Source organism: Melospiza georgiana, chromosome 10 (assembly GCF_028018845.1).
Source record: "Melospiza georgiana isolate bMelGeo1 chromosome 10, bMelGeo1.pri, whole genome shotgun sequence".
Lineage (NCBI taxonomy): Eukaryota > Metazoa > Chordata > Aves > Passeriformes > Passerellidae > Melospiza > Melospiza georgiana.
In genome coordinates, this window is record NC_080439.1 from 11,408,846 (window position 1) to 11,431,397 (window position 22,552).

At 47.2% G+C, this 22,552-nt stretch overlaps 1 protein-coding gene across 3 annotated transcripts in view; it reads right to left on the minus strand.

Annotated features, from left to right (window-relative positions):
- Positions 1 to 22,552, minus strand: part of FGF12 (fibroblast growth factor 12) — a 218,500-nt gene that overhangs the window by 80,025 nt on the left and 115,923 nt on the right. The window contains exon 1 of one of the 3 annotated variants that reach the window (XM_058031423.1): positions 17,952 to 18,202. The exons of the other annotated variants lie outside the window; for them this stretch is intronic. Within the exon in view, the coding sequence (XP_057887406.1) occupies positions 17,952 to 18,150 (199 nt within the window). The 5' untranslated portion in view covers positions 18,151 to 18,202. Of the gene's footprint in view, positions 1 to 17,951; positions 18,203 to 22,552 lie in introns of those variants that run through there. 3 annotated transcript variants of the gene reach the window in all.

Here is a 22,552-nt window from a genome sequence, read left to right on the forward strand (position 1 = left end):
CTGGGATTTGCCATTCATACAGTAAGCAGTGTGGCTGGAGGCCTACAGACAAAATTTTAGGTGAAGACAACTTTTAACAAGGAACAAGGATTTACTCATCTTCCCCTCTCAGTGTGGAACTATTACTGAAAGAGAAAATTGTATCATCACAGGGAATTTTGCTGCTAGCCCAGAGGTAAAATGCTGCATGGGACTTTTAAGAGACCTACTTTTGGCATATAATATATTTTAGCATCACTTCTTTCCATCTACAGAGCAATTCTATCAGTCTTCCACCATTGCTAACCCTTATGCTGCAGCTTTTGTTCTGAAAACCTCAGTTTATAGAAAAAAACCTCAAAACCAGTAAGTCTCCTTGTCAATTAAGGATGCTGAGACATCCTGGTAAGTCAGAACAGAAAGACAATGAAATAGACTGACAACTTTCCAGGTTTGCAATAAAGAGAACCACCCTTCCCAGCAGATATTATTGACAGTGCTTATTGGAGTACTAGGGGAGAAAAATACAATAAAACCCCACAACCTTTATACTTTTGTCTGTATTTCCCACAATGGTACTGCTCCAGGCTATATTCAATAAGAGAAAGAATCAAAGAGTAAAATAAAGGAAAAAAAATGCAGCACAGATAAGCAAAAATTCTGCTATGAGCATTTTTTTTTTCTATAATTCTTAGAATTTATCACAAAACAAACCTACTGTCTAGCCTCAGCCTTGTAAAGCAAATGGAACTCAAATCCTCTTGCTTTTAAAGGTGCAATACTGCATAACACACTTGGGATAAACCTATTCCTCCCCCTCAGGCTCCTCCATGTGTACTTCCCTTCTGCTACAGAAACAGCTTTCCCTTAGAAATGGAACTGAACTAACATGGACAAGACTTCAGCACCAACTTAGTGTCTCCCTAAACACAAAGTCAAGCACTTCAGAATGGATTAAGGAAAGATGTTCTTGCTGCCTTAATCCCAAACTACTGACTGAACAGAAGAGATTTCCATGCAGCTTCCACTCCCAGTGCAAGACACATGCTACCAGGTTTCCCATGCAATATGCAAAAGCATATTTTTATCCCCACTTTATAAGCAATACTACTGTATTTCAGGATGTTTACTTTAAAGATTTTGCTCTAGCTGTTCATATACAGCTGTTGAGGGCTGGGGAGTACTGGAGAAAACTCGGTGGACTCTCTTCATGCAGATGCAGTAAGGTCAGTTCCTTCCAGTGTGGAAATTCTGGAGGATGCAAGGGAAGATCATGCTCAGGAAGCACCACAATGGGGAGATGAGAGTGCAGAACAGAACAAAAACAAGGAGCAAGAGCTAAGCTGTAACTCTCCTAGTGTGCAGCATCTGTCAGACTGGGCACTTTACCTTCAGTGAAGACAGTTGTCACCTAACGCCCCTTCTTAGAGCAGTCACCCACTGACAACTCACTGAACATCCCCTGAAGGGCATCTTGCTTGGTCACCCTTTCCACAGGCCAAACTCACCACTTCTGCCTGCCCTGCTGTTAACTTTCTGAGCCCTCTGGCACAGCTGAGGCCAACTAAATCACAATCTGACTGCTAATCTTCCTGTCTCTACTTCAATGGTAATGTGATGCTGCCATTATTCACTTCTGCTGTCCTGCTGCTGAGCCTTAAAGTCATCTCAGTTCACCATGAGCTGCTGTGCTTCCAGCCTTATTATGCAGCTACACAGTGATCTTCATCCTCCCGGGGCTTGCCAAGGACATGATAGTTGCAGGGTGCTCACATGCACTTTGTTTATCTCCAGGGGCATGCTCACCGAGGGCCAGAGGATCATGGCTAAATCAGCCACTCTGCAGAGTCATGTCCCTCACCCTCAAGCTGCAGGCATTGCTGAAGACAGCTGCTGTGTGCTATGGGGAAAAGAGCAAGAGTACTGACAGAAATATTACTCTTTAAAGACCTTTTCATTTAGCTCTCCTGTTTAAGGTAAATAAGGAACTCACCCCTTAAATGGAAAATGGAGAACATAGAAGTAAAATAACTCACCTAAAGCAGAGAGAAGCTATGAGGTTATGCATCAATGCAGCATTTAGCACAGCCCCACTGAAGGCACCAACTCCTGATTATTTCCATCAGAAAGCAGCAGCACTAAATGCCGGGGGAGAACCCCTACTCTCTTATCATCACTGTAGGGTAGCTCAATTGCTCCAAACCCTGCTCTGAAGCAGCAAAGAACAGGGCACAAAACTGACTTCCAGATGCAACTCCACTATGCAAGTCAGTCTGATATGGTCTCCTTTCTTTCAACTCTCAGAATGCCCCTTCTTACAGCAACACAATGACCTGAGGCTGCAGCAAGACAGTCCCCACTTTGCCTTGGGCTGGGAATTACCAAAGAACTCAACCACACTCACAGAAGTCACCTCAGTCTGAATTCTCCAAGTCAATGGCACAGAACTCAGAGGAGCCACTTTTCAATGAACTCTTCAAAAAATGAAGGGCTTAGTGACCTTTGAGGGATTTGAGCCACTGGCTCCAAGGATTCTTGCAATGCACAGCAATGCTCTTGGTTGGCAGGCAAGCCTCCACTTGAGGTTACTGGTGCAGAACTGCTTCTAAATCTACTTCAGAAGTTACTGTGCTGGGTGCCAGTGGTACTCAGTGTGGGTTATGGCATAAACTCTGAAGCTCATGGGGTTACTGCTCTCTGCACAACGAGCTGTCAAACAACAGATGACTCTGCAAGCTTGGATGGGAAGCAGCGATCTTCTATCCAGCAACCTGCAATAAGGTACAAGGAAGGCACCTACTGCAGAATTTCCACAGGAGACTTGCCCATTTGTTTGCTCTCTTTCACTGCAGCTCAGTGCCTGTGTCTGGTCTGAGCACAGCAAGGCTGTGAGAGATGCCAGCAGCAGGCTCCCAGAACAGTCCCTCTGGCACCTGCTAAGGACACCGCTCTGGTGAGGGAGAAAGCATCTCCAGCTCTCCTCTGAACCACCTCGGCATGCTGCTGACTCCCTTCTGTGCCTGTGCAACAGTTTTGCTGAGGATGTGACTGCAAACACGGGAAATGTAATACATCTCAGGAGTATATTTCACCTAAATGTTCTTCAAACATTTGTTTATTGCAATTAAACATTTTAGCCTGGAATTTACACATTCCATTATTCTTATTTTCCCCCATTCAGGCTGCAGCTGTCATAATGGGAGGCTGATTTATGACTCACCTAACCAGCACTCAAATCCTTAGCACACCAAGCCCAGCATGCAAGTCAGAGCATAAACTGCTCCTAATTTACTTAGATTAACTCCGCATTTTAAGTGCCACTGCAGAAACCGCAGTTTCCCTTCCCTAAAAAGGATGGGTTCCAGAATACTCGATAAGCCAAATTTTGCAAACACAAATTTTGTAGACAGAGAAGGGCACCAAAATCCCTCCTTCAGAAGTACAGCATTAATAAAGGCTTGTAATAAATCGGCACGAGAATCAGCAAGCTCCATGCAGATTACTATGGTGACAGGCACAGAATTCAGGGATGAAAAGCTGAGGGAGATAAATGTTGGGGTTGTTTTCCCAGCCAGGAGCTGCCAAATTCTCCAGGGAGTTAAGATGAAGTAATTTGACTATCTCAAATTAAATGCATCACTATTGACAGAAGTTTAATAGCTCAACTCACTACAATGATTCACGGAATCCACGCAAACTGGGAAGCTCAGGAATAACACCACTTGCAGCTGTGAAAGGAGCTACTGCCCTTGAAGACCCAGAGTGTTTCCTCTGGCCAAACACCCCGACCAGCTCTGCCACGCAGTGACTGTGGCTGTAAGTGCTCAGCAGATGCTGCACATGGCTGGCTGTGGCCGCACCTGCAGCGAGTCACGCACGGAGCAGGTCGGAGCATCGTGAGCCACACGCGGGATCCTGGAGGACACTCCAACTGTATCAGGCAGGTGCAGAGGTGGGAAATCCTGCTGCAAAGTGCTGAGCGTTTTCAGCTCCCTCAGGAATCACTCAGTGCACAGAAGTGCACAGGCAGAGGCAAGACATTTATTTCCCAGTGTCACAGCGTTTTCCAGTTTCTGTCACTAAACTCAGCAAAATTGTTTGGAGCTGAAGGACGTGTATTCCTTGAGGAAGCCTACAAGCAGGTGGCCAGGATGGCCTGGGTAATGCTGCCTGCAGCATGCTGAGTAACAGGGAGGGAGAGAGCAAAAGAACTGCAGAGCCAAGGGAAGTGAGCGACACAGGGGAGCATTTGTGTTTATCTGGATGTCTCTTCAGGTTATCTGCACACAGGTCCAGTCACAGTGGGTAACAACAGCTGCCCAAACATGAGGGTGCTCTGTAGCAAAGCCAGGCATTCAGCTCCACCATGCAAAGCTGTCATGAACCCCTTTAGTTCAGATGCAGCCGTTTGGCTTAACACAGTGGCACATCACTGAGCCTGTGAGTAGGGTGGAGAGATGGAAACAGACTTACCGACATCAAGATCTGCTCACAAGGTCCATGGTTATGGGGGCATCAAACAGTCAATCCCACCTCCTTTCCCAATGATGCAGAACAAAGGCCATGCCCAGCTTCAGTTTAACATTATTACAGGGACAACGTCACCCTCAAATTACAAAGCATTCATCTGGAGAAGATGGCTCTGGGACAACAGGGCTGCATGGTTCACTCGTGTATTTACTCATCTCAAGTGCAAATCTCCACCCAGGGCTAATAACTACAGAGAAACAAGTGGTGTTTCCAGGATGCATTACATGTAATAACGGGCTGTGCTGGCCTCTCTGTTTGAAGGACATGCTTCCAAAAATGACATTTCCCTAACTCAGGGGGATGATGGGCTCAAGCTGATGACAGCACCATCAGTGCAATTGCCTCCTGTCACCATCACTGAGTCACTAGAGCAGAATGGCACCTTGTAGGCAAAAAGAGCATCCACAGAAGTGATTTCCTTTCCTGGAGCCTGCCAGGAGGAATAGTAATTATCTCTCCAGCATGGAGCACAGCTGCCTGCCTGCACCCCTCCACGATGCCTGCTTTGCTCTAACCAAGATGAGCCCCTCCAGGGAAGTCTTATTTCTTACTTGTAGAGTAGGTGGAAATGATGTGATTGCACATCCATGGCATTTATGCAGACCCTCTCATATCCAGGAATCAGCTTTACAGGGTTGTTACTACAAGTCTGAGGTAAGGGGCAGAGAAATTAGTCATATAAAGCATTGAAAACTAGGGGTGCCACATGGAATCACTGCTACATCTCTGCGGATGGTCTTAGGACAGCCTATGGATGTTAGAAAGTAAAGAAGTCACCCTGCAGCTCACCCACTCTCCAAGATCTGGATCCCATGTGACAGCCACCTCAGGTCAACGGCTCAAGGATAATGAGGTATGAAGTTGTGGATGAGTTTTCCCAGAAGGCAAACACCAAGCTAATGTACATGACACATGAGCTACCCACTCTGTACAAACACCAAGGACAAAACAGCCATCACAGCAGTGTAGGGCCAAAGAGGAACCAAAAGATCACTGCAGGTGGAACAGTGGGACAAAAAGTGGATGAGAACTGATGGCCCACCTGCCACGAGGTATTTTGGCACAGAATTGCTGACTACTTCTGAGTAAAACTGTCTAGCTGAATATTTTGCTGAAAAGTTCAGAATAAGAGTAGATAAAGCTACATACAAACTCCATCTCACTAACAGAAAAAAAGAGAGGTCTGAAAAGAGTGCAATTTTTCATTTTTTTCTTTGGACATCGTATTTTCTTTGGAAATGTAATGAAAAAAATGTTAACACAGCCAGAGATTAAATCCAAAGTTTCATTTTAAGTACAATGAAATACTGCATTGAGTCTGAATCCTCTTCTCCCCAGAAACTTCTTTTCTTTGACCAGAGAACTAAAAAAACCTAATTCTTCATACAGTTCACTGCCACGTTTGTCTTTGTCTCCCCCAGGATGCATTTTATGTTGCTTTGTTGATCCAGTGTGTTTTAGCAGCAAACAAAATTTCAAAACATTTCCCTTTCAAGAGCAATTTTCTCCACCTGTATTGACTCCAGCTCTGATGATAAAACCAAAGCCAGGCAGGAACAAAAGGCATACATAAGAGATGTAGTGCTGTTCCAGAATTTACGCAGGATAAGCTTTTTCAGGTAAAGGAATTCAAAAAAATTAGAAATTTAATGCAAAATAAGTTGTAGCTACAGCTCCTAAGCTGTCATTTTCCAGCACAGTCAATGCCTTGGCTACTGAAGGTTAAAGCCTGCTCATAAGTATGGATAGCAGAGCATATAAAATGTATTATTTATTTTGAGGAACACCCTGCAATTATTCCTGACATATTGTGTAATTAGCCAAAATTACAGCATATTCACCGAGAGTGAAACAGAGGATAGCATAAATATTACGAGTGAGCCACAGCCACTGAACACATTTCATCTGGGTGCAGATGTGTCTCAGGAACCAACCAAGCATGGCTCTCCCTGGCCCCCGGGCTGTGCCAGCTCCTGAGCCAACACCCACAAAGGGGAAACATGGCGAGTAAAATGCTGATTTTCCCCATGCCAGCAATGGGAGCTCAAGAGCTGCGTGAGGATTTAACAAATGGGAACACCCACACTGCAGAGCTTTCAGGATGACTGAGCCCAAAGCTCACAGCAGAGAAGAAGGGGTATATTCCCACATATGTTATGCTAAGAGAAGTGGAAAGGAGAGCTCAGAGGATGTCTGCAGAAGCTGCTTGCTTTGCTACCTCGAGCTGACAGGAGGAGAAACTGAAAAGCAGCAATGTCATCTTCGCCATGCTTGCAGCACCTCTTGGCCTGCAGCTTCCCAGAGAGAAGGTTTCCTACAGAGCAACATGCCAGACCCATCCTAAGGACTTGCTTGATGGATCAGAAATCCTGGGGAATCTTGTGGCAGTGCTCTGCCATGTGTACAGTTAGAAAGATTTTATTTTGTTCTCTTGACTCCAAAATGCAATATAAAACTTGGTCGCTGTTTATCAGATTTCTTCCTGGTTCCTACAGAAATGTGGTTTGGATATCAGGACATCCTACCCAGAATTTTCTCCACGGGAGGATACAAGAAACAAGTTTAAGAACACCCTTCCAAAGAATGCACATCTGGAATCAGTATAGGACTGAAGCTGGACTACTCAACAGTGAGGGTTCCTTTCAGCCCTGCTGCTGGGTGACCATGACGTGGTGGCATCAGCACATTCTGTACTCCGAGTTTTTGAGAGACTCCATGATAGAGCCCCCATCTCTGCTCACCTTGAGGTGCCCCATACAAGGCACCTCATCACTAACAGTGCTCACATGAGCAGGGCAGACACCATCCCTGCTGTTCGGGCCTGCCACAGTGCTGGGATTTATACTGCTCTCAGATGCTAAATCTCTCCACTTCCCCCATCAATCCAGCAGGACTGAAATATTGCAGAAACACCAAGAAGTCCCTCACATGAACAAAACATACTATGGAAACAACCACATAAAAATTCCACTCTGCTCTGAATACCTAGAATAATAAAATCATTAAAATAGAAAATGGACAGAATATACTACCAACAAGCACTGAGAAGAAATCAATCACTCCAGATGCTATCAGTCTTGCGGAAGGTACCTGGTCCTACCAACATCAGCTCACAGAAGCACCCTATGTTGTCTTCTTATTGCAGGGGTCCCATACTGTTGTCTCCTTACCACAAAAGTTTCATAACTCCTTGGTGTTTCTCGTGTGCAGCTCCTCAGAGCACTGACTCTTTCTTCTTCCCAAAGCAGCAACCAACTCCAGTTCCCCTCTCACCCCGCCACCCCACTCTTTTACAGCACTCTCTTTCTCATTGGTCACAGCTGTGACCTGTTAAAGTCAGGCCTGCTCCTAATCTTTGATAACTGGCCCAGCTGCAACTCCTTAGGGGTAAGATTACTTTCTACACTATCTTTATTTTCTTATATTCTATCCCCCTATAGCCCTGGATAATCACTGGATAACAACTCAGGGAAAAATCTGGGTCCCAGTGTCATTCTGCAAGCTTTAAATAGTGCTAACATCCTCTTTTGCTACAGTATTCCTCAAGCAATCTTACAGAATTTTCCAATGGGATGAGCACGTGAAAATCCTTTATTTAACAGGTAATGAGCCTGTGATGTGGAAGAAATTAAAGCTTGAATCAGTCGAGTTGTATTACAAGAATATTTTTTGTTCACTGCACTAGTGCAACTTAAGCATTTCTGAAGCAGTCTGGAAGCATTTTTGACTCCAAACGGTGCTGTTACTAAATTTTAACAAATCTTATACAACACCCAAATGCATAATGAAAATGTGCTGCTTGTGCCATTCTGAAATATTATACTTCAAAGAGTAAGATCATGCTAAAAATGGCCAAAATTCCACCATATGACTTGAAGTTCTTTCCTTTTGCTTTGTGAAAAAAGGAAATTTTTACCTTTTTTAATCTGCATAATGATTTTAATTTTCTATTAGAGCCAAAGGTTTCCTTCAAACTAATGAAAACGCTCCAGGTGTGAGAAAGTGATCATCCACTTTGTTCAATCTAAAGCTCTGTTTTAAATAACGATGATGTTTTATTGCTCATGTCTCAGCACAAACACCTCATTTTTGGTATCAAGCAGCTCTCAGGATTCCAGTGAGACAGGCAGGCTCACCTGCCACCCAACTGCCATCTCAGAAGAGAGCTGAAATCAGTGAGCTCCCTCCCCAGGGATGCGTGTGCTGAGGATGACAGAGTGCAGATGGAGTGAAAACAGAAAATCTGCCTCTCCAACAGGTTTCTGAACAAAGCTCCTGCTCCCCCAGCTGCCCAGGAGTGCTCAGAAAGCTCTAAAACTTCACTTGGTGCTTGCTAAACATTCGAGAGCTGCTATGGGGATGTGGCTCTAAAATCTTAGAATTTTAATAGAAAGTAGAGTAGAAGAAGAAACAGGAAGGAAAATAGAAGAAGAAATGCTTATGGAAGCAAGGAGGGTAGGAGTGGCATGGAATGAAATTAAATGAAAGCCAAAAGAAATGTTTAGAAATGTTCCAGTACTGATGCTGTGTGCCTGCCAGCAGGCAGAGCCTGTACTGATGAGCAGCACACCTGACTGTGAAGGCCAGCAGAGAATTACTGGTTACACCCCACGCTCTGCCAGCCCTTTTAGCCCAGTAACAGACAATCCCTGCCAGAGTGTGATGCTGATCACCACAGAATGAGCGCAGGGATGGCTGCAGATCGATACCGGAGGCAGCCAGTGACTCACCCCAGCTCCAGTTACAGGAGCTGTGCCAGAAAACCACCAGCTACAGGGCAGGTGGATGGTCCAGGCCCCTCACCTGCCAGCATCTGATCCCTGCATCTCCTGCAGCCCACTGGCTCCCAAGACCCCAGGGAACCCTTCAGCAACCCAACCCTAAGGTGGGTGCTGGAAGCCAAAACCAGCTGTCTTTTTGCTAATTTCTACTGCTTCTCAATGTTCTGGAAAATGTGGACTGGCTTTTTGCAGCCTGGCCTCATTTGCAGCAGACCCATCCACTTGACCTTTTGCAAACAGTTTTGCTTTGGGGGATGAATGAAATGTATTTATTTGGCAGCTCACGAAACATGGGTGGCAACTGCTAAGCAAAGAAACTATCTGTGCAGCCAACAAGGGAGGAGACAGCCAACGATGCTATTCTAGATAAATATCAATTAAGTGAGCATGTTCTATTAACCCCAGGACCTCTCTTTTCTTCCTTCATTCCAATCCAAAATGCTTAAGTATCTCAAGAAAGGAACATTTGAGGGGGATTTTATCTTTATCATAACTGCAATCAGGTTTCAGCTGGAGAAGAGGCACAAGTAACAGAATTACATTGCCTCTCTGTGGTTATTTTGCCAGTTCACAGCATGAAGCTGTCCAGTGGATGTAACACATGCCCTTACCAGAGCAGGCTGCTGGGGGGAAGGTGAGACAGGAGTGCACAGAGCACTCCACTGATGCTGCTGTGGGATGTGAGAGAATGTGGGATGTGAGAGGATGTGGGATGCTCTCCACCACTGCAGTGGCTGTACCTAGCCCTGGATCTTCACCCTCATGTACAGCCCCCTCCATGAGAGGCAACCAGCCATTTTCTGACATCTATCACTGAAGGTGCACACTCCAAACAAGAACTATTGTGCTGAAAAGGTCTCAGAAAGAAAGATGGGGAACACAGGCAGGTGACAGCTGACCTGCTCCTCTCCTTTTACCACAGCTGCCCATCTTCTGGCCAGTGAAGTGCCAGAGGTCCACAGCTGAGGGTTCCTCTTCAGGAACACAGCAGGGCCAGCCAAGCACCCTTGGAAATCGAGTTTGTTTTTGTGCTTGATAAAACTGAAGGAGGAGGGGTCATCGATGCAAGTCAGATGGGATTGCACAAAATTCCACCTCCCACACAAAACTTCAGGTACAACAGGTGCACATGCTGCCAAGACAAGAGGAGCAGCTACTGCTACCTCCCCCTTGCTATTGAGCACAGGAGCTCAACAGTCTTAGAGCTCTGCCTAGAGCTGCAGAAGCCCACGCAGCATCTCCTCAGTGGGTACCCCTGCACAGAGGAACAGTCAGCTCCTCATGACAAACCCAAAGCCACAGAGCAGATGCAGCAACACAGCTGAACAGACCCCTTCTGTGATGCTGCTGCTTCCAGCATTAACCTTCATCTCCTGGTGCAGCGCACTCCACAGGGAAAGGGCAGAGAGCAGAAATGCCCAGAGGTGCTGCATAGAGCCTCATCATACCAACAACCAGACACAGCTCCTCCCAGAAGACTGGAATGGCTCAGGACTCAGGTCACCACCCTGCCTCCAGGTTTGTGGCCTTGTGTCTCTGTCACCTTTAGCCAGGGCATTCTGGAATTAACACAGGACAGAAAAGGTGTGTGACAAGTGCCAGCTTGCATCCAGGTGCATTTTCTCAGCAGACACATAAGATCCATCAGAGTGTCAGAAAGCCTCATTTCAGTGCTGGGAACGAGCACAGTTACTTGTCTGAGCTGCAGCGTGGGGGCTGGAAAAGCCAAAGTGAGTGGTCTGCCTGAACAGTGAATCCCACAGTCGTGTTCCACGGCTCTCAAGAAAGATGCCTTCTGCTTTACCATTTTAGAAATGTGTTGTAGCTGCTATTTTCAGAGGTACTGTTAAGAAGCTGTAGCCCTACAGCCCTGTGACCATGCTGCACAAACTCAGTCTCCGCACTGACTCCCTCAAAGCACAAAACCCCAGGTCCTGCAAGCTGGAAGAGAGGCACCCATGAGTGCATCCATGGTTCTCCTACAGCTTCTAAGAGAGATGCAAATTAAAACCAGCCTCTGGAAAGGCTGAGTTATTTCAGGATTCTGCTACATGTCAGAAGAGGGCGAAGACAAAATAGGTGTAGTAGCTTACTCCATGCTCAGAAAGGATAATACATTAACATGAAGAATCTTGTGTTAGCTGGGGAATAGAGATGAGCCACGTATTAAACAGGAGAACAGAGTACAAAAGGGCTGCTCCCCAACAGACTGCAGCAAGTACAGCCCTGGCACAGAGAAGATTACTTCAGTACAGGTCACTTCTCAAAACAGGTCATTTCCAAGATCAAGACACAATAATAATGCAGTCATGGCAATGACACTATGACAGAACATACAGAAACATATCTGCATTCAATGATTAGTCTTTATTTAAAAATTAGTTCTTTGGAGCTGCTTTCTCTGACCTGTTCTTGTCCATGTTCTTGGTCACCTTCTGCCAAGCCATGGAGCTTGCAAATATGAAAGGGATATCAATCTCTTACATGTTTTGCTTGATAAAATTCTTCCTTTGATTTTAATAACAAATCACAGCTTGGTTTCAACTGTGCAGGAGCAGAAAAATCTCAGAAGCAATATGCACATGACTGTTCAGAAGGATAGATCAAATGAGACAAATGGGGATGAAACAAACACCTACTTGGCCACTGTGGTTCATGGTAGTCCTTTTTGGGGAGGGGAAGGAAGGAAAGCAGATAAGCCCAACTGCATTTGCACTTGCTCCCCACCACAGTGAGACTCATGATTATGTTTGTCTCTCAAACAGCCTCATCATCTGCCATGGCAGCTCTGCTCTCCTCACTGCCCAAGTCAAGCTGATGATTGTTCTGGTTAATAGGTAATTTATCTGTTAAAATATGAAGTAACTGGTCTACTGGAATCATTCTAAATTTGTGTTGAATTCAGCAAAGCAAGTAAGGAAGAAAGAAAACCTTGTCTCCATGTTGGTATTTTTTTGGAACTCAAGCTTTTGGGTTTATATTTCAAATTAACATTTCATTTAGAATAATACCTGAAAGTTAAAGAAGGAATCATATCAGAATCTTCTAAATGAAATTGCACCATTATCCCCCCCCCAAAAAAAACCCAACAGTTGTATCAGTCAACGATAAATTGATTTATATGGATCTTTTATGGTGAAGGGAAATAATCACTCACAAACCACTTTTTGCCCTGACTCTCCCATTTGGCCGGTGACGGAAGAATCAATCATTTGTATTGATCTAATGGTGAGCCTCTGCTGGCTAACAATTTCCACTGCTCTCACAAGCACAGCTACCCCTGAGGCCATGGGGACAGAAGATATCCATCCCTCTCAGAGCCTGGATAACTTCCACGGATTTTCTTGGCATCAAGCATACTCAGTCCAGAACTAGTCCGAAGCGGCTTAGTGACTGACATGCTCACCCATAAGCTGTGCTGGGAAGCAGGCTGGCAGCTGAGTTTTCCATGCTCTGGAGAAAGCCAGGAACCTGCAGCTCTCCCCCAGACTTTAGGCACTGAGAGCTCAGAGTTGCTATCTGACACGGAGCACAGCCATGCACCATGACACCACCACATCTGCAAGTGACAAATGTGTGTGATAGCACCCCCGGGCATCAGCTGGGTAAAATGAAACCCATCAGCCAAGCTGTCATCAGCAGCAGGGAGCCTCTTCCTCCCTCCTGGTTATGTTGGCATTTATTAGCATGGGTGGTGCAGAAGGAGCTGACAGCACTGCCCCACCAAGGAGGATGCATGCCCTCAGGGTTATGCCCTTCCCCTTGGTGTTATCCAGGCTCATGTCTGCCTGGAGACTTGCCATCCATGCCCTCATCTCAGCTAGCACTTCTAGGAGCTCTTGCTGTCCAGGTGATGTCACATTTCCAGCCATTTCCATTCCTGTCAGCCACTTCTTTTATAGAGAACACAGCACCAAATTCTGCAGAGGAGCAGGCAGAAGAATGTGATGGACCCCCTTGCTTGGGCACACACCCAGACATGCATGGACACACAGAGAAGGGCTGGGATCCAGGTGGAATTCTCTCCTGCAGGGACCAGCTATGCCCTGGGTAATGCAGCCAGCATTCAGACAGTAGCAACAAAGTGGACAAATCCCACAGGTTGGGCAGGTATTACAGCTGTTCTGAGATGCACTACTCCACAAAAGCAGGCTATGAGGGGACTATGAGCTAAAAAGGTGGTTTTTACCCTGAGCTTCAATCATCATTTTCACCCTGCATGAAATCAGAAAGGACTTTAGGATTTAAGTCGGGGAATTTAACAGCTTGCAGATGACAGACTTCTCAAATGCTTTAAATGAATCTCTGAATGAACAAAGTCCTTCTATGTCCTTCAACTAAAGTTGCCCTTATATTTTACTTATACTGCTGCAAAAATATCTACATCCACACATTTTAAGTTCCAAATCACTATTTATTATTCAAAATGAGAAATACAACAAATGGAAAACATGGTTTAAGTTACTGCTTTTTTCCTATATGCAAGCCATTTCCTTCACTTTGGAAGAAGTCTTTATATATCCTTAAGGAAAAGTATCTTCTCCTGAAAGAGTACAAAATATGTACCAGACAGGGAAAAAAGGGAATTAAAAAACCACTTTTTTTTTTTTTTTTTTTCCCTGGGGTGAAAAACCTGTTTGAGAATGAGCTCTGCATTCTGAGCTGGTAACACACCTATAAAAGCAACATCTGAGAGGACTGAGACAATGCTACACAGCGCGTGGCATCACCTGACCCAAACCAATCAAACATGATTTCCCCAAATAATAACACCCTTTCAGTGGGCTTCACTTGGATGAAATTTCTAGCAATCCCCACAGATATATTGTGCCTGATGCTCTAGCCTGTTTCCCTTGGTGCAAGGCTGCCAAACTGCTCAGCTTTGCTGTTCAGTGGCCATGGCATGATGGAAGGCCACCTCTGGGGTGAGCTCTGCCTGAGAAGATGGCTGGTGAAGCAACAGTGACAGCTTTCACAAACAAGCTGAACCCACCAGCCCAGGCTTTTCAGACTGCTATAAAACAGGCTGAAGGAGGGACACGCTTGGATGCTTTAATTCAGACACAAAGGGGATGAAAGTACTTGGTTCAACTCTTTGTTGGCAGGGAAGTCATTTGGAGAGAGCTCCTTGTCTCATCTCCTGCACTCAACTCTTGGATCCATCAGTCCCTGAGGAAGAATCCACCTCTTGAACCTACACTGACAAGCCATGCCATACAATAATTTCTTTCGAATCCTCTATCAAGTCACTATGGTTCAGAGCAAAATATGTAATTTACAGATGCACAATTGCAGCAAATGACCTGTATTAACTCACAATAATGGGATTAAACCCATGTGTCCAAATGTTCAGTTTAGTCCACAACACTCAGTGTCCTTATTTGGCCTATCTTAAACTAGTAAGTCATCTTGGAGCAAAACACATCCAAGAGCTCTAAAAGAACACAGTGTGCATGTGAGACAGCTGCCTTTGCCCATTGAAAAGACAGACAAAATTAGTTCTCATTTTACAACACAGTCCCTATTGGAACCAACAAATGAGATGTTTCTGCAGTCTGTTTTACCCAGGAGCAGATAGCTCTGATTACACAAGATATCCCTGCATGGATCTGGTTCCTCATAGCTTGCCAAAACCTCTGACTACTCATGTCCAGTATGCGAGACTCAGCTGCTCCAGGGTGCAAATTCTCCCTTCCCATACAAGAGCAGGAGTATGCCACTCTCACTTCACACAGGCTGCAAAGTGGAGCACAAGGCGCCAACCAGTGCCAAGTAACTCTGCTCACCCACGTCTTTACTGAATATTTTAGTTACAGCACTGTTTGCATATTAAAACATGTATTAAACAGCTTACTTAATCAATGTAAGCTCACACAGTTACTTTACAGAAGAAAGGAGCAAAGGGAACATGAACCTCCACCAGAGTTGTATCTGTGTAATGTGCAAGCTGCAGCTCCACCACTGCTGCATCCTGAGCTCAGTGGCAGCAGGGCCCAAAGTGTGGCTTGCTGGTCCCAGCATTGGGAATTAGGTCTCTGTGTCAGGTAACTGCTCCATAGCTGGAGTTGGTCTCACCTTCTGTAACATGGGAGGAATCCTCTCCATTTGGTAGAGCTTGTTGAGTGCTATAGATTAAAACCACTCTGTAAATTCGAAGTATTTTGACAGTTACTCCCCATAGTCACAGGACAAGGTCATGTTTAAAAAGGTAAGGAGAGATCCCCTGGCACTGTATCATCACCAAATACAACTGTACCTCTTGAACAGGGGTGTTCCTCTCATTCCCTTCAGTGACTTGCAAACTACTGAACCAGCATATCATTAAGTACACATAATCACTGGGGTTGTGGGTCACTGCACAATGTATGCACATTTCTTCAAACCACTTTCAATTCATTTGCATGTCATTTTCTGTGCAGAACCTGTATTCTGAAATGAGCAAGTTATCTGGGGGCACAGTACACTCCCCTGAATAAACAATGGCAGCAGCAGACTCTCTGTAGCATGGTGCCTCCTGAGCGCCCCAGACCAGGAATACAACGTATCACTGAAATGAATCCCTAGTTAAAAGATGGATGCAGGGAACTAAAGAAGACCCAGTCCATAGCCTAGGAAACCACACTTCATATTTTTTTTTCATAGCAACTTAATTCCTCTAGTTGTTTGATTTTATAAGATGAATACAGTACTGGTTACAAGCGATTGACTGACAGCTCTGAAGATTGAGCAGCTCTATTTTTACAACACTGAGTAGTGCTGATCCTCCTTCTAAGTCAATAAAAAGATTTCCTAAAATCACTCTTGCCTGTAAGGTATCAGAAAAGTTCCTCAGCATGAAAGGCCATGAAAGCTGAGGGAATTCTTAAAATCCATTGATTATTCACAGGCATTTACTGAGTCCAAGGAAGCAGAATTGGACCTGTGTAGCTGGGAGCACTGGGGTAGGACCAATAAAAAGCCTTCCCAACCACATCCTGCTGGAAGTCACTAAAACTTTCATGAGACAAAGCATCTTGAAATCTAGCTAACAGATCTACACTTCCCAGCCCTTTCAATCCTTAGAAGACTGCACTTAATAGCAGATTAAGATGGAGAAAAAAGAGGAATATAAAAAATTACATCAGTAAGACTCCCAGTTCCCATTCTTGATCCTGCAAAGAGTGATTCCCGAGACAAAATGCCAACATTTTTTGGGCAAGAGCCGTGTTCTGGTCTTGGCTCCCAGATGAACTAATATATAGGATAGTCCAGCAAGCCACCACTCATCACAACTTGAGTAGGAAAAAATGATAGGCAACTTTTCCCCTTTGAGTCATGCTATATTTTAAGTATTTTACAGCCTCTTGTGATACCTGCTTTAAAGCAGACCATTAAAGAAATGGGTTTGCACAGCCTAACCCATGCATTGAGTCTTCAAACATTCCTGTAACTAAGTATGGTCCCTGCCTCACAGCCTGTGAATCTGGAGCACTGACAGCAATCCAGAGTAAATATTCTTTCCCCTTTGTTTGACAACAGTGCTGACAGAAGTGGCCTTCTATGGTGAGAGGCTTTGTCCCATTTCCTTCCCTTGCTCAGATGAGTCCAGGTCATGTACATCAGTCTATAGGCAAGAACAGCAGCCTTAGCTACCTCCAACGCCTTGGTGGAGAGTCATTACCAACACACCTCAGCTGTGGAGAAGGGGATTCATGAAGAAACTGATAAATAAACATAATACTAATGTTTATGGAAAACATAGGAGGGTTACACAGGTTAATGGTACATCCTGAATGGCTAAGTGAATGAGTATCCCCCTTTTTTAACCATTATACTGAAGAATATCTGAGAAAACTACATCTTCACCACATCCTCTCAAACCAATCTCTGCTTTCTTACCTTTATGGTGACTTATAGCAGTAAAAAAAATAAAGCAAGACATAAATCATAATTCCACTCAGAAATTATGGAGGGCCTATTCTTGTCAGGTGCTGAGTTCTCACGCCTACCAAGGACAGCTGAGAGCCCAAAGCAAGGCTCAGAACTGAAACTGTGGGTGGTGGGACTTCATCGTGGGCATGTGAGCACTAGGGTGTACACTAGGGTGAAGTTCTTCGCAAGGAACCAAGACTGAGCACACACAAGGATATAAGTATAAAAAGAAACAAGACTAAAAGGACTAGCCTAAAGAGCATTTCTAGGTCCTCACAAACTCCATATCAGGTGTAACCGTCGTGCAGCTGTCATCAAGAAAGCTTTCGAAGCTAATGAAATTCCCTGTACAACTCAGCTCTTGAAGTAGCACTTGATGGATTTAGTAATCAAATGGCCACAATTTTAACTGATCCTCAGTTTATCGATTTCCTTGTCTCCATGCAGAAAATGAGACACTATTTAAAAAACTTATCTACGAGGAAGTGGAAAAATACAATTCTGGGTGAAGCTTCGACAGACGAAACCGCTGGGCCACTCTTGCCCTCTGTGCTCACACTTCGGACAGTCGTGAAGGGACGCTGGCAGCAGGTCACAGCCCACCCATCCCATCAGAGCAGGGGAGGAGATGTACCAGGACCCAGGCCAAAGTTCAGCTCGGAGCAAGCCTCGTCCCAGGCGGTGCCGGAGCGCCCCGGGGCAGCCATCCCCGCCAAGCGGCTTCCCACGGCCCCGGCCCGCCGTACTCACCCGGTCTCCTCCTCACCGGCCTTTTCCTGCCGCTGCAGAAGCGCACTTTGCTGAAGACCCCCAGGACATGCCTCTCGCAGAGGGAACGCCCGTCCTTGCTGGGGCTGGAGCGGCGCTTGGAGGCGGACACCCGGTCGCTGTTGGACTCCCTCGCTTGCCGCTTCTGCCGGATCAGCGAGCTGGCGATAGCCGCTGCCATCGCCGCTCATGGGCCCCCCGCGCCGCTCCGCTCCGGGGTGCGCCGCCCGGGCGCGCTGGGGCCGAGCCGCCGCCGCGCCCCGCGGGGACCGGGCACGGGAACGACCCGCGGAACGCGCTGCAGCCCCGAGTCCCGGCGCCGGGGAGGGCTCAGCCGGCCAGGCGGAGCAGGGCGCCCGGGCTAACAACCATGGCTGGACGCCGGAGCCCGCCGCCCATGGGTCTGTCCCCGGGGAGCGCAAATCCCGGCGCGGGCGGCCGTCGGCGAGACCCCCGGCCGGGCTGGTAGCGCCGCGTAGATCCGGGAGCGGCCGCCCCGCTGGCGAAGGTCCGCTGTGTCCAAAGGAGAGGGGGGCGCGGAGGATCCGCGGGTCCCTGCGGCGCGGTGCCGCTCCGCTCCGCCCGGGCGCAGGCGGCGGCGCTTCCTCCCTCCGGCCGCCCTCCGGCGAGGGGCTGTGGGATGAGTCAGAGACCCCTCGGGCCGCGGGCAGCCCCGGCCCCGGCGCGGTGGCTCCGAGGCGCTGCGCGGCAGGGCGCGCACATGGACGCGGCTCCGCGGCCGGGCTCAGGGAGAGCCGCGCTGCATTTCTGTTCGCACTCCTCCTCTTTCTCCTCTCCCCCCCTACCCACTCTGCTCTCAGAGAGGGCGGGAGGGGAAGGAAAAAGCAGCCACGGGAAAAAGCAGCAGGCCAACAAACAAATTAAAAAGAAGGCGAAAAAATTAAATTCTTAAAAAAAAAAAAAAAAAAAAAAAAAAAAAAAAGAAGCACCCGGCCGCGAGTGCGGGCTCACATCGCCGCAGCTCGGCGCCCCGGGCTCACAGCGCCATGGCTGGCGCAGCTTCTCCTGCCCTGCTCGCCGCCTCTGCCCCGGCACCGGCTCTCCCCGACGGCAGCAACCCACATCGTCCGGCCGACCGGGCGGCCGCCGAGCACTCGGCACCGGGGCGGCCCCGGGCCCGGCTGCCGCGGCGGGGACGGCGGCGGGAGGAGCGATGCAAGGCGGGGAGGAGGTGTAGGAGGAGAAGGGCGGGGGATGCGGCTGCCACTGCTGCTGCTGCTGCTCCGTGCGGGGCTCAGGATGCTCCGCGGTGCCGCCCGACGGCGGCGGGGCGAGGAGGAGCCGAGCCGCGCCCGCTTCCCGCCTGCATCCTCCTGCCCGAGCCGGGAGGGGGGAGGCGAGGAGAGGAGGGGGAGGAGAGGGGAGGGAGGGGCCGGGGAAGCCCCCCCGGACGCCCACGCTGCGCAGGGCTGTTGCCAAGGCGGCGGGGAGCCCCGCAGCCCCGCCGGGCGGCCGGGCAGGAGCCGGGCTCCGGGCTCCGAGAGAATTGCAGCTGCTCCCGCTCGCCCTCTTCTACGCAATCCTACGTGATCGAGGTTTGGATGAGAAATATCGCGCAGGCAAAGCGAGGCGATTGCAGCTCCGCGGCGGCTCTGCCCCTCCGCCCGGGCAGACCCGCCGCCCCCGCCGGCAGCCGGGCTTCCCCGGGGCCGCAGCCCCCCGGCGGAGCCGCCTGCCACTCGCGCAGCCACCCCGGCTGCCTCCCTGCCCGCTGCTCTCGACGCCCGAGCGCCCAGCCTCGGCAGCCGAGCGTGTCCGTGGCTCTCCCTGCCTCTCTGTGGAAGCAGAGAGAAGGGATAACCCCGGCATCCCGAGGGCTGCCCTGCCCGGGCCCGGTGCCTCGGTTGAGGAGCGTGCGGGCGGCTCCAGCGGCGGTGGGCACTGCCGGGCTGCCCCCGCGGCAGCGGACCCACCGCACACCGCCATCAGCAGCTGCTGGGCTGCCTCCCGCACATCTCCAGCCACAAAACCGCACCGAAAAAAACTGAAGGTGGAGATAACATCTCTGGTTATCCAGAGAAGTAACTGCTGCTGCACAAGGACGGTGCTCTCCGGATTTCAGGTTCAAGTAACAGGTAGCGATGGCAGCTGTCAGGTTACTGAGGTGACGAGCAAGACCCCTAGGGGAGCGCACAGGGTGGAGGGAGAGGGGATCTCGGCTGGGAAGAGAGAAAGGACACTGCTACACTTTGGCGAGTAACAATGGCAGGACAGGATTAAGCCAGCTCTGAAGGTGTACGGGTGATGCATGTTCGCAGCTGACAAGAGCATTTTGGACCAGTGGGTAACACACCCTAGGAATTAACCAGATTTAGCAAAATAATCTTTTTAACTACTTCACTTCTAAGTTCTAAAAATTTTCTCAATTCTTCACCTCTAGACTTCAGCTCTAAATTATTTTAATGTATTGGGAGGAAAAGACAACTGAAACAACCACTCACTATGTCCATAATGATTAACTAAACTCTGGCATTATCTGGCATTACTTCCTGATTTTTACTCTTAGTCTCTATGCATACCAAACCGAGGTGGAATCAGGTTCTCCAGGCTGTTGATCTCTTTTTAACTACTGCCAACTTCTTTTGAGCAGATTTCACCATCCCAATCAATAAAGATTTTTCTTCCCTTTCCTGTAGCTAAAATGCTTCAGATTTTAATTTTCTCTATCGGATTATTTCACTAGACATCAAAGAATTATTGCAGTACAAGGTACAGGCATGGCCTAAAGAAAGCTGTTTGCAATCAGGGAATCACTATCTGAAATGCCAGTGAATTATCCAAAGCTTCATCTTCAAAGGATGTGAGCATATCTTCATATCTTCTCAAGAAAGAGATTTTCCATCTATATATAAAGATACTTTTTTTGCCTGTAGTCTTCGAGTTCGGTGAAAAAATGCCAGTTTATCCACCCCACATTAGATAAGTTCCAGTTATTTTGATGTGCAACTAATTTGTTTTGTTGTGTAGCTGTAAACTCAGAACAGCAGCTCTGCACTTAAAAATGATCCTAATCAGTGATAAAGTTGGTCACAGTATTTTTTTCCCGGATGATTTGTGGACCTGAAAAGAGAGTTGCTGCAACTCTTAGGAAGAAAGGCTTCTCCCAGGTCTTTCCTACTTCTGCAGTGACTGAATAAAATTAAGCCAAAGCTTGTGAAACTGAATGTAGTGTTGCATTTGCCAACATGCAGGTCTGCCTTTATCTCCAGATGGCCAGAGAGTCCACAGGGCTTGGTTCTGAGCACGGGCACAGTGCCATGAGCTCTGGTGACATTACTGACATGTACATCTGCACACGTCAAATCATGCCCCAGCTTCACAAGACTTTCTGAAGAGCCCAAGCTTTTACAAACACAAGGAAACCCAGAGTGCTCTTGAGCTGGAGAATGGAAGGCCAGTCTCATCATGCTCCTGCACTGTCATTCTCACCAGTGAAACATTACCTCTGATGGGCTGCCAGGAGAAACAGAAAAGCTTTCATGTGCTTTCATCTCTAACAGTGAAGGTTCTCTCCTTCAACTTCCATTTGGGTAAAGAAGGCTCAAAACATCTTCCATTTTAATCTGTATCAGCTACTCCTCTTTGAGGGTGGTGCAGCCTACACTGTTCCAAACCAACTAGCCCCTGTGAGATTCACAGGCTGCCTTTGTCCTTACTACCAATGGAAGCTGAATTGTTTGAGCAAACTGGGCCAATATGGCATTTTTCCTTAAGGAACATAATTTTAAAATACATTTTTATATAAAATAATATCTATATTATATAGTTATTATGGCAATTTTTCTGGCATGCCCCTTCTCTCTGGGCTTCCTCCTCACTTCAGTGCCAGTCTGCAAAGCTGCACAGTGCACCCTATGAAAAACAGAATGCAAGAGTAGCACCAATTAATGAAATAACAAGACAGACTGTTTTGATGACATTGGAGAGATATGCCAGTGCTCCCCCTGCAGTTTGTGGAGAAAGACCCCATCTGGCACAGAGGAACAGGCAGAGGGTCAGACTCACTGTGCTCACTAAATATCCCCACCCCAGACATACAAGAGCCTCTGCATGACCAATATTAACATTTCAAGACACTACCATTTTTGAGGTTTCACCCTCTTGATAAATAAACTCTTCTGTCCTTAGTGCTGAGGTTTAAAATGAAGGCCTGGCTGAATGTCAGGGCTTTGGTGACTTGAGCAGAGAAGAGATCTAGAATTGCATTCCCTTACCTTCCTAAACAGAATGATCTATCTAGGTCAAAACGGAGGTTATTGGCATCTTTCCTTAGTGAAGTGCAATAATTCCCGCAGGGTTGCTAACAGAATATCCTGTTTATTTTTCATAGAGCCTTCAAAAGCCATGGGCTGTGTTCTGTAGATTCAGTCATTAGGCATATCTCTGCTTTACTAATTCTGTACATACAGAGCTAACTACAGATACAAACATATGCAGGGTTTCTTTTGCTATTTTATCTGCAGAGCTACTGAAAAGCATACATGAAAATTAAGGAAGAGATTTACATTTAATACCACTTTAAAATGTGTGTGCATGTTGCTGTAGTTGAATGGGAAAAAAAG